This window comes from Zosterops lateralis (genome assembly GCF_965231275.1).
Source record: "Zosterops lateralis genome assembly, chromosome: 10".
Taxonomy (NCBI): Eukaryota; Metazoa; Chordata; class Aves; order Passeriformes; family Zosteropidae; genus Zosterops; species Zosterops lateralis.
Window position 1 is genome coordinate 21,402,195 of NC_139770.1, and position 12,356 is coordinate 21,414,550.

Sequence of the window (12,356 nt, forward strand, 5' to 3'; positions counted from 1 at the left end):
GTGTTGAGTTTTGGGTAGTGGGGGAGCTACAGGAGTGGCTTCTTTGAGAAGCTGCCAGAATCTTCCCCTGTGTCTGACGGAGCTGATGTCGTCCAGCTCCAAAACAGACTTCTCATTATCCTACCAATCTGATTGGTAATAAATTCCATACATTTCCTCAAACTGAGTCTGATTTGCCCATGACAGTAACTGCTGAGTGGTCTCTCCCTGTTTTTATCCCAATTTAGGAGCGTTACATTTTTCTCTCCCCTGTCCAGCTGATGGAGCAGCTTTGGTGGGCACCAGGCATCCCACAGTCTGTCATCCTGGGATTATCTTTTATCAGGGATGTTTTGCCAGAGCATTTCCAGTCGTGGCCGTGACCCTTTGGCCCATCCTGGATGGATGGCTGGGGCGGGCTGGGAGGGTTTAGGGATGGAGGCAATGACAGCTAAGCCGGAGCATGGGGATGTGCAGTGTCTCAGGGCGAGCATGAGGTGATTCAGTGGGTGACCCCAGGATGGGGTCAAATGCCACAAAGGACCAGGACAAGGCTTTGGAGATGCTGGTCAATGGTGGCTGGACACGAGCCCAGGTGTGCCCGTGTGGGCAAGGGGCCATGGGGTCCAGCAGGACCAGGGCAGTGACTGGGCACTGTGAGGCCCCTTGGGTGCTGTGTCCACTTCTGGCCCTCACAAGAAGAAGGGCGTTGAGAGGCTGCAGCGTTGTCCAGGGAAGGGAATGGATCTGGGGAAGGGGCTGGAGCACCAGGAGTGGCTGAGGGAGCTGGGAAAGGGGCTCAGCCTGGAGAAAAGGAGGCTCAGGGGGAACCTTCTGGCTCTGCACAACTCCCTGACAGGAGGGGACAACCAGATGGGGGTCGGGCCCTGCTTCCAGGGAACAGGGACAGGATAAAAGGGAACGGCCTCAGGCTGTGCCAGGAGAGGTTCATATCGGACATCATGGAAAGGGTGGCCAGGCATTGCAAGGGAAGTTTGGAGTGCCCATCCTTGGAGGTGTCCAAGGAAGGCCTGGACGTGGCACTCAGCGCTCTGGGCTGGGTGACAAGGTGGGGATCGGTCACAGGTTGGTGATAGCCTTCGAAGTTTCCTCCGGCCTCAGTGATTCTGTCACTCTGTGACCGGCACTGAGGCAGGGACCGGGAGGCTCTCCCTCCTCCCCTTCCTCCCGGCGGCGGGCGGGATGCGGGAAGAGGCGGGAAGAGCCGTGAGGGGGTCCCGCCCCCCCCGCCCGCGCTGAGGGGGCGCCCGCGGCGGCTGGAGCGGCGCGTGCGCGGGGCGGGGCCTGGCGGCGGCCGCGCCGTGCGAGGGTCCGGCGGGGCGGGGGGTTCCGCCCGCTTCCCCCCGGCCCTGCGTCCGTCCCTCCGTCCCCGCGGAGCGATGGTGCCGCGGCGCCGGGAGCCCGGCGGGGGGCGGCGGGGCCGGGCCCGCCAGGCGGCGGGGGAGGCGGGCGCGGGGCCGCGGCGGGGCCGGCGGGTGCGGGGCCCGCGCCGCCATGTCCTCCGCCTCCTGCCGCCGCCGCTGCTGCTGCTGGTGCTGGTGCTGCCCGCCGGCGTCCAGGGCCAGCCCGGCCCCGGCCCGCACGCCCCGGACTGGCCCCCCGGCGGCCCCGGGCCCAGCCTCAGCATCTACCTGAGCGAGGAGGAGGTGCGGCAGCTGATCGGTGAGTGCGACACGGGGCCCGGGGCGGCGCGGGGCTGAGCTGGGGGAGTCCGGCCGCTCAGGAGGGGCTGAGGGGAGCTCTCTGGGCCGGGGTGGAAGTTTAGGGGGCTGGAAAAGGATAAGGGACTGCGGGTCTGGGCTGGGAATGGTGGGCGTCAGCAGGACCCGAGGAGGCTGTGGGGTCCAGGAGGGAATTGGGGGTGTCTGTGGGAATGTTGGGAGGGAAGCAGACCTGGGATGCGGGGGAGGGTGGAGAGGGCTCCTAGTGGGGATGAAGGCTCTCGAGCTCATGAGGGGATGGGGGTCTGTGGGTCTGGGGTGGGAATGGGTGAATCCAGGGACTTGTGTGGGTTCTGTGGGAGTGGCTGTGAGCGAGGATGAAGGAGTTGTGGCTCGGGAGGGTGGGGGTGAGGCTCAGGGTGGGGATGGTGGGTGTCAGCAGCACCAGGGCTTTGCTATGGGCTCTGGGAGACGGGGGATGTCTGTGGGACTCCTGCGGGGAATGCAGATTTGGGGGTGCACAGGAGGATGGAAAGGGTCCCGAGCAGGGATGAGGGGATGGCGAACTATGGGACTGGGGTGGGGATGGGCGATTCCAGGGATCTAAGAGTTTTGTAGCACTGGGGTCATGGTGAGAATGGATGAGTCAAAGAGGTCTCTGTGCTGCCTTGTGTGTGTGTGGTTGGGGGAAGAAAAGAGCACATTAGCTTCACCCTAATGGTGAGGGGCTCCCCAGACTGGAGCAACCAGGGATGGTGTCCTGTGGGAGCAGGGTAAGCCCTGGAAGAGGTGGGCTCTGGCCCATGATTTAATTAGCCAGGCAAGTGACATGCAGAGGGCAGAGGGGAGACCTGGCAATAATTGGGTGTGTGTGTGAAAGGAATCTTAATTTCTAGGCAGGCTGACAATTGCTGCGCAAGGACTTGGAGGCAGTTCTTGAAGTCCCCCATCTGGCCCGCTTTGGAAGGCTTTCACAGGAGTTCTGTGCTTGGAGAGTCTGACTTAAACAAAGATTTGTTTTCTGTAGGCTTTGGCTTGCATAGGCTCTTGTTTAGAGTTGGTGGCTGGACTCTCAAAACAAATCTGTTGGTGTCTCCGGTGATTTGTTTTTCCCAAGTGCCCTGTATCTCTGCAAGCTGGAAAACTGGCAGTGCAGGACTTTATTTGCGTCAAATGGACAAAATAAAAATATCTCCAGTCAATTTGCACTCTGTGAGCACACAGCTGACCCAAGTCAGGGGCTCTGGGGACTGAAGAACTCTGCAAACATTTTTCCCTCATGGTTTGCCCTGGTGATCAGCGTCCTGCTGTTGTCATTTGTACGTTGCACGTGCCTGCTGCCAGATGCTCCTGTACAGATAGAGGTTGGAAATGTCTGCCTTGCTGGTGAGCTGGGATTCTAAATAAGTAGTTCATCTTGGGAGTACTGAATGGCAAGGTTTGAGCTCTCCCCTGTCTAGTGCCTGAAATCTCTGTTAGTTGAATTTGTTCATGTTTCTGTGGCCCACTGGCATAATTATTCATCATGGAGTAGCAACTGAGGAAGCAAGATGTGCTGTTACTATTTTTTAAGCTAAATTTCTTCCTGTAACCTCCCTTATGGGTGTCTATTACTGCATGGCTGAAGGGCACTTACTACTCAGCTGTCTGTAGCTGGTTTATATCACTTTAAGTATCTGACATGAATGATCTGTTCTGCCTCTGTGACTCCAGAGTCTCAGATAAATTGGAATCTAATGTGGAGGTAAACTGGGACTTCCTTCAGTTAGTGGGATTCAGATCACTGGAAATCCGTTGCACACTAAACTTCCAGGATCTAAATTGTGTTGTTGGCATGAGCAGATTTCATTTTAGGGGTATCTCTGGGTGTGCTCTCTGCTGTAGGTGAGGTGTAGTTTAAGGAGGCATTTAGACACAGGCCAATTTACCAATAACTTCATGTATTCCTCTGGCAGAATAAAATCCAGAGGGACAGACAGTTTTGTTCCAGGTCTCTACAATTCTGGAAACAAACGTAGGTTTTAATGTGTTCCATTTTGTAGTGTCTGATTGGGGTTTACCTCCAATCAAGTTCATGGTTTAAGGCCTCATACTGATGTGTGAACTTGGAAAGAGCAGTGAGGGGGTTCAGCTTCTGGAACTTCCCTGAAAACCCGTGGTTCAGCAGATGCTGGGATAGTCAGTCACGGGGGATAGAAAAATGAGGTTGTGAAGTGAAGTGTTAAGTTCAGTGAAGCTGCTAATAGAAACTGGATTCTTTCACCTTTTGTCTCTAAACAAACTCTTGTCTCTGTTACCGCCTTGCTGTGCTGAACAGAAACTCTCAGACTTTTCTGCTTATAAACCCAAGTGTTACATGGAATTACTGCAGTTACTGTGCTGTTTTCATGCTTCTAAATATCGTCCCTGTACATTTTCAGGTGACAAATCTGGTTAGGAATAAAAGTAAGCACACATGCTGAATTAGTCACAGGCAGGGATGCAGAGCTGGAGCATCCCCAGGGGTTGGTGGCAGCTCTGTGGGGCCGTATCCCCACATGGTCTCTCCATCAGCCAGGCTGACACGGCTCAGTGGAGTGTCTGGTGCTGCTGCTTTCCCTCATCCTGGGCTTCAGGGTCTTGCAGAACCATGGTTTGTGTTTTAATCAGGTTGTGGCTCTTGTAAGTGAAATAGGAACGTGTTGCAGATTATTTGTGGCTGCTGTTTTTTGTGGCATGAAGGAAGGACAAATATGGTGATTTACAGTGAAAACTGCCTGCTCCTTTCCTGTGTGCTCACGCCAGATTTCCACCATCGGGGTGTGGAATTCTGACCATGTGTCTGCCTTAGGAGGAATTGTTTTGTATTCTTCAGGAGTCTGTGTAGAAGAAAACTGGAGGAAACTGGCTCATCTTGTTGTGTGAGGTGGATCTTTATTTCGAAACGCTGCGGAATTCTCAGGGTCTGAAACCAGGGCTTGCTCTATGGCAGGCATATGGTGTCTCTGTCAGAAATATCTCTTGCCATTCCCATGGAAAATATTCCCAGCCATCCAGACTACAAGCCTTTGGGAAAAATATTGTGCGGTTTTCACATAGTTGGATGTGTCAGATTCTCCTTGCACCCGGCAGGATTCCAGCAGGAGAGGGGATGGAGCAGGAAGGAGGTTTGGCTGAGATGACTCTAGCGATGGCAGCAGGAACCAGAGGTGTCAGGGTGAGAGCAGTGATCAGGTACAGCCTGAGGGGGAGCTGGGAAGGAGGAAGGGGAGTGCTGCTTTTTGGGGAGAGACATCCAGAGCACCATAACCATTTTAGGGGTGTCTGTGAACTCTCTTGGCACCATCATCTGTAGCTTTTTGGAGCTGATTTATCTGGAGAATCCTTCTTGGTGTTTTGCTTACACCTGAAGAAAGTTTTTTTTAGTCTTACATAGTGACTGTACAGATGTGAGAGCACCACCTGATCCTATCCCTCTTTCCAGTGACCACCTTGTGGTGCTGGACACGCAGGTGGTGTGAAGTTAGTGGTGAATTACTCAGTAGGAGGTCTCTATTTGATTTAGTGACTTTCATTCCAGTTTTCCCATGAAATAAGAATGTGCTGTTTGCCTCATGTTGAAATGCTCCACTCTTCTGCTTTTCACAGGATCCTGGGATGTGAAGGCTGGTATCGCCCTGTTTAGCAGGTAGCAATCTAAGGTTTAGAGAATAAGGTAGAAAATATTCATTATTATTAGATAGCTCATTTTTGTAACTAAGGATTAGATCTAGTCTGTTTCAGTACGTGGTGTTATTTGGCATTTTGTGCATTCCCGGTGTATCTTTTAGACCTTGATTTTGAGTTCCCAGCAGTTCTGAGCTCAGCCTCACAGGAGACCTTAGGTTCTACCCTCTGATTCTGAGGACCAGAATCAAGAGCTGCCTGTGAAAACTTAGCATAAGCAGTTCTCCTGGCATTGCAGGCTGTTGTTTTGCACCATTCATGGCAGCAATAAGGTGCTTAAGCAGTGAGGACAACCCTTTTTGTCCCTGCAGGGTTGATTTTTTTTTTTTTTTTTGCAGACTTCATGTATTTCAGCTGTGAAATTGTCTCGTGGATAACCCTCCTGTCACATGGCTCTGGGTCTTTTTAGGAGTCTGGTCTGGCTGTTAGCTGAGACTTTAGTCCCATGGGGGGAAAATACCACCACGTTATTGTGTAGCTAAGAGCTATCATAATGCATATATATACAGGGGCTAAATTAGAATTGCAGGGGAATTTAAAAGTCAAAAGTCCTACAATGTTTACATTGAGTTTCCAAATTTAGTGTTCTCTGGCCTAGTTCCTTCTGAGCAATCACTGAATGCTGTCTGTTGTTAGTTTTATATTTGCACTCACTCAATTACAGAGTTAAATTAATTTCACTTATGTGACTTGTACTTACGTGTTCTAGAATTTCATTAAAAGCCATTGTGCAGTTTACTAAAATGAGTTGTCTGGCTGGAAGATGCAACATCAATGCGAAATCTATTACAGCAGAGGGTTGTTTGTTTGGTTTTTAAATTGAGGTGGTGACTCACAGGGTGGTTGAGGTTGGCAGGGACCTCTGGAGGTCATCTGGTCCCACTCCCTGCTCAAACTGGGCCACCCAGAGCTGCTTGTCCAGCACCACATCCCAGAGCTTTTGAACATCTCAGAGCATGGAGACTTCACCCCCTCTGTGGGCAGCCTGTGCCAGCACTCAGTCACCCTCACTGTGTGAGTTTTCCTTGCTGTTCAGGCAGACCCTCCTGTGTTTCAGTTTGTGCCTGTTTTTTGGATCTTGTCACCGGGCACCAGTGGGAACCTGCTTCCATCCTCTCTGCACACACCTTTGATTATTTCTATACATTGATGAGATCCCCCTGAGCCAGCTCTTCTCCAGGCTGGACAGCTCTAGCTTCCCCTGTGTCTTGTCATGGTTGAGGTGTTGCAGTTCCTTTAATCCCCTTTATGGTCCTTCAGTGAACCCTCTCCTGTAGCTCTGTGCCTCTTCTCTTGGGAAGCCTATTGCTCCAGGTGTGCCTTCACCAGGGCTGAGCAGAGTCCTGGGAAATTACAGGCCAAATGCAATTTTATATGTTAGAAATGGAGTCTAAACATCATCTTATTGCAGCAGATGATGTTAATTGACTTCATTTTATACTGTGAATCAGCAGTGTTGGTGTCTCGGTTTTGGGGAGTTGACCACAGGAGTTCCCATCAAAAGTGCTTTATGGCACTTGCATTGGTCTATAGTGGCTGGAAATCCTCTTTTTCCTTTGTTGCTTGGTTGTTATGAAAGGGAGCTGAAAGTGTGTATTCTTTGTGATTCTTGAAAAGCTTCAGGGCCTTGTTAAAGTCCCACTCAGCCTGTCTTGGACAGCATCACAGCCTGGAGCTGTGCTCTGAGTGAGGGTTGTTAGCAGCACCCAAGATCATTTTCCCTGGGAGTTGGGGAACTCACAGGTACTAGAAAAAATGCAGCAAAGAGCCTCTAAAGTTGCGGGAGAATGAAGGAGATGTCCCCCAAGGAGCAGATGTTTGAGTGTCCCAAGATATGGAAGCAGATGTGTGTGTGTGGTACATGACTTAACCATTCAAGATCAGGTTCTCTTGACTATGTGTTCTGAAATCTTCATTTCATAGCTTTTAAGTGCTTGGCTCTGAAGAGCAGAAGCTTTTTGCAGGCTGTATTTTTGCAGCGTTCCACATGCCTGTCTTTGCAGGAGTACAAAATCCCACTTCATGGCACCAGTAGAAAGAGAAGATTTACATAAGTGCACACCTGCATGGAAAGTTATTTCTAATCCTCACAGACACCACACACTGAAACAAAACTGAACTACTTAAAATGTTCTGATATATCCAGTGAAGTGCAAGTGCTGTTTTAGGATAATAATCATTTTACCTCACTCTGTTAAGCCCTTTAGCCCAGTGACAGTCTGTGATGGCTGTACAGTAGCCGATGGGTTTGGGATTGTGGGCAGGTGTTACCCAGCCTGGTCTGGAGCAGTGGGCCCGGGGACAGGCAGATATTCAGGGCTGTGCTGCAGCAGCAGGTCGTGACAAGTTCTCTGCAGCAGCCTGTGTCTGTTCTGGAGCCTCCCATTGTGCCTGGGTGTCTGTTGATGTGATTTTCCCAGCACCGTGGTTCACATCCATATTGAGGCTTCTGGGAATGAGCTGCAGTTGGAGTTCCTCTGTCCCTTTCCATCCTGTTACCTCCCCTTTAGTTTGCACAGTTCTAATAACAGTGCACTGCCATTTCTTTAGAGATATGCAAAATTGTATAATCCACTGCAATATTGGTAATGCTTGCAAACCTGCAGAAGAATAAGCTTCTAGAAGGTTGAAATAGCCAGTGGAAGGCCTTCCTCCTAGAGGAGGCAGGCTCTGGCCTGGATTAGGATTGCTTTGAAACCATATTCTGTGATGCCACTAAGGTGGAAGTCTGTGAAACAAACCAGTCCTTGCACGTGTTGATGTGCTCAGCATTGCTGAGGTGGGTGGTTGATTTCTGAATCCTGCTTTACCACGTCAGCCGATGTGTTGGGATTTACACTGCTGGGGGCTCTGTCTGAATCCTGCCTGGAGAAAGCTCTTTCCATCTGCAAACTGGTGTCCAGGCGGGACTGCACGGGCGGAGCGTGGCTGGGCTGCCTTGTGCAGCTCTGTCTGTGCTCAGGCCTGGGAGGAAACAGCCATTTCAGCTCCCCAGAGGCCAAGGTCTGTCTAGTGATAAATGTTTGTGGCTCTTATAACATTTGTGTGTCAGGGACTTGGAAGAAACCTGACCTTTGAGACTGGAGACTGTCATGGTGGTAGTGAGGGGAAAAATTCCCAAAGCTGCATTCCTCACTCCTGTGACTTTACACCTGCATTCTGTTTGGCAGCATCCTATTTATCACTGCTGATTGTTTGGCTTCTTTCTCCCTCCAGTGCACAGACCGAATGGGAGTGAAAGAGAGGAAATGGAGGCACAGCTCCCTGCATGCATGAGAAAAGCCAGCAAGAAGGGCTCAGGATACTGGGAGGAAGGCAGGGACTGAAACTGCTCCGAAACACCACCTGCACAGAGAGAAATACAGGAGATAGGGGTCGTGTTCACAGGCATGAAAAATCCCAGGGTGGTGTTTTCCTGAGAGTGGGAGCTGTGGAGGCAGCTGTACTGTACACTGAGTATTTTAAAGGATGAAGCCTTGTGTTTTTCTCCTCCCCTTCTGCTATTCAGAGTTGTGTTTGGATACTGGAAAAGCTGAATTAATGAGACGAATTCCAAATGCGTTGATTCACGGTTGTGCTGAGCTCTAGTGAAATGGCTTGATGACTAATTCCTACCTGAAACTATCCAGACTGGAATATCACGGAGGCTCCTATTTCCTTGCAGTGGATGGGTGTTAAGTCAGAGTTATTCCTCTGTACTTTGGTGTGCAGGATTGAACCGCACTCGACGTCTCAGCCGTGAGAGCAGGGAGTACAAGCTGCAGTGCATTTAATGAGTTGTGCCTGGTGAATTGAGCTTTTTTCCCTGGAATGGCAGCAGCACCAGCAGCTCCCATGTCGGGATGAATGCTAACACTCTCTGCAAACGCCTTATGGTGGCACAAAGGGCGCGGTGGCAGAGGCTTCAAATGCATTATTCCTCTTCCATCGCCGCCTTTGTCCTTCTTTCAAGCGGATAACTCACATATTTGCACTGACTGCTCCCGAGAGCTGGGAGCAGAAGCAACAGCATGAAACTAATGTGATGCTTTAGAATTTCCCTGCCACTTACTGGGTGTTGAATAGCTGTAATTAAATTAACCAGTATATTGATTTCAGCACGCTGCTTGGGAAAGAGCAGAGTGGGAACACAGGCATGGGAGCTGCTGCTTGGGAGGGTTGGAAAGCTAGAGGAGGCTGATAAACTAATGATGGTTCTCCTCTCCAGTATGTTTGGGCCTTTTTTGAACTAAGTTAAAGGCCTTGTAGAGTAATTCCTAATTAAAAAAAAAAAACCAAAAAACAAACCAATAAGCTCTGTGGGTTTAGAGATGGCCACAGGAGCGAACAGACCTGGGTTAGTTTGTTTAGAGCTTGGTTTTGTATTAAACAATCACTCTAATGCTGTTCAAAGCATCTCAGAAAATGTGGACAGTCCATATGCCTTCAGCAATCCTGTCAGGCACAGGACCAGGAGTATGGGCTGCGAGGCTGAGAGATCTGAAACACTGAGGGAGAGGATGTGTCTGTTCGTCCTAATCAACATTAAATTCGTTTGTACATTGTCAGGTACTCATTACTGGAATAGCCATGGCATTGGCCTGGACGCTCTTCTGGAGGTGACTCAGGGTCTTTTCTACAGGGACAACCAAATCAACATGTGGATTCATGTTGCTTTAACTAAATGAAATAAAAATAAAATGGCACAACTTCTCTGGGTAGGTGACACTGAAACACCACAGACACACGTTACTCACGAGCCCAAATGACACCCGGCACACCTCTGTGAGGTGGTGGTGTTTTAGCTGGGAAGATGACAGCAGCTCCTTCCAAAGCTTTGGGGCACTACTGAGCATTTGATCAGAGGCTGTTTTATTTTGAGGGCTGTGCTCCTGGCAACTGCAGTTCATGAGGAGGGAACCTTTTGGTTTTCTGTTCTCAGTGTTTGCTTTCATTCTAATTCAAAAGGAGCATCAAACTTCATATTACAGTAATGATGAATTTTGCCATAGCTGCTAAGTTAAATTTTTATTTCATAAGAATATAAGTTATTTTATAAGATCTTTCTAAGAATAAAGCTGTTTTCTATATTTCCCTAAAGTTAGGAAACTCTGTAATACAAAAAACCAAATCTTTCAGTTGCTTCCAACCTTGTACCTGTGCCATTCCTATTCCCACTTGTCCCATCTCCCCTTGCCCTCTGTGTAGGTCCTTGCCACTAATTTTCCTCTGCCTTCAAGTATCCATTTTATGCATCTCAACTGCGTTTTTCCCTTTGGAATCTGTGCTCCAGGTAATTCATGTACACCATCCTGCCTATTAACAGCAGTGTGGGTGCTGATTTTGGTGAGTTTTCTAGGTTTGCTTTTTTTTTTTTTTTTCTTGAAATGGCCGATTTTCATTTAGAAAGGTGTTCTCAGGGGGAGAGTTCAATTGCATTTTCCTCTGAGGTGAGATATGATATTTGGGTTTTGGTTTGGGGTCCCCCCCCAATTAAGAAGTGTAATTTAACTATTTCTACAGGGAGCTTTATATCCTACCTAGCAGAAAAGTGAAGATTTTTTTCCTGTAGCTGAAGGAGAGAAGAACAAGCAGGTGGTTGGAATGTAATTGTTGTTGCTGTTCAGAGACAAAGGGTAAGCAGGTGGGTCCTAGGAAGAATAAATATCCTCTATTTAGTATGGATTGAGGAAAATATTGATTATTCTTCAGCAGGTGGCATCTCCTAGGGGAACTTCTTCCTGTGGAAGTGAAGAAGTCTTCCCTCTGACTTTCCAAAAGGCCTTTCAGTGGATAAAATCCCGTTTGCCTGGGGTGTTGAATTTGCAAATTGTATTTAACAGTATCAATGAGGTGAATTGGGGGTGAACTGCCTGTGAAGATTCACAAGGACTTAATGAGAGCTCTCAGCTCAGAGTTTTTCTCTCTCTTTTGCTGGATGTTGGGCAGCTTCCTACTAAGATTTCCTGCCGAGGAGTCTTGGTCGGTTTTCAAGGGTGCATTAATCGCCTTGAAGTTATGTTGGGTATTTCCTCAAATTGAATGCCTTGCAAGTTGTATTCCCACTCAGCTCATGAGAAATTAACTCTGCACAGGTAACAAACAACCACAGCCCATGTTCCCTCTGCTGTTGCTCCTTGGGGTTGAGTGAGCTTGCAGAGCTGTGAGTATTGCTGCGTTTGTGCTGCTGCTTTGTCTTTTGGGTTGACACTGATCACCATCCTTTGGCAGTCCCCGCTGCCTGTGTTAGGAGACTGAAAAGCTGCTTCTTCATCATCTCCACGTTGCTGAAGGTTTAACTTGGTTTTGCCCTGTTCTATATTTCATCAGTCATCTTTTCCAGAGACTCCTAATGTTTAAGATGTTTAAAAACAAGTATTTCAGCCCAAAATCCTGACCAGCAACTCTAACTGGCAGACTGTAGCTTTGTGGAGAGCTTAAGTAAAAATGCAGGTGGAAGGCTGTGGTCAGTTATTTATTTTAGTAAAGCAAATTTCACTTGGTTGTTGTATACACTGGATATGCACAAATATTATGTGAGTAGTTTTTTGTGTGTCTGTATTTTCAGAGGTTTAGTATTACGTTCCCAATAGTTTGCTATTTTCTAAACTAAATCGATCCACGTGGATCAGTTTGCATTTTTTTCCTTGTATCTTTGAACTCCCAGCTGTATTTTCAGCCCTGGGCAAGCTGATTGTTGAATTAATTAAGTCCATTCAAACTAATAAGGCTTGCTGTGGGAACGTGCTCTTTCTACCCTGTAAAAAAAAAAAAAAAAAAAAGGTAAATTTCAGTCATCAAGAGCTGTTTTTTAATTCTGCAGTCACATTTCCTTGTGTTTGGGCTGTATTTTCCAGTGGGCATTTGCAGAACCTGCTGCAAAACCAGCAAAGTTTAGCATTTAAAGTCAGTGTTTCAGACTTAGGGTGCACTTTAAATGAAAGGAAAATGGAAGTAAGAAGAAGCTGTCTTTCTTCAGTAAGGTAAATTGTCCAGTGGTGGGAGAATCCA

General features: G+C 48.6%; 1 protein-coding gene across 1 annotated transcript in view; it reads left to right on the top strand.

The window, feature by feature from the left end:
* Nucleotides 1–1,379: 1,379 nt before the first annotated feature.
* RYK (receptor like tyrosine kinase) overlaps nt 1,380–12,356 on the top strand; it is a gene marked incomplete at its 5' end in the record, with an annotated part of 55,157 nt that continues 44,180 nt past the window's right edge. Inside the window, one exon of the mRNA XM_083868883.1 lies at nt 1,380–1,662. Within this exon, the coding sequence (XP_083725009.1) occupies nt 1,380–1,662 (283 nt within the window). The remainder of the gene's footprint in view (nt 1,663–12,356) is intronic.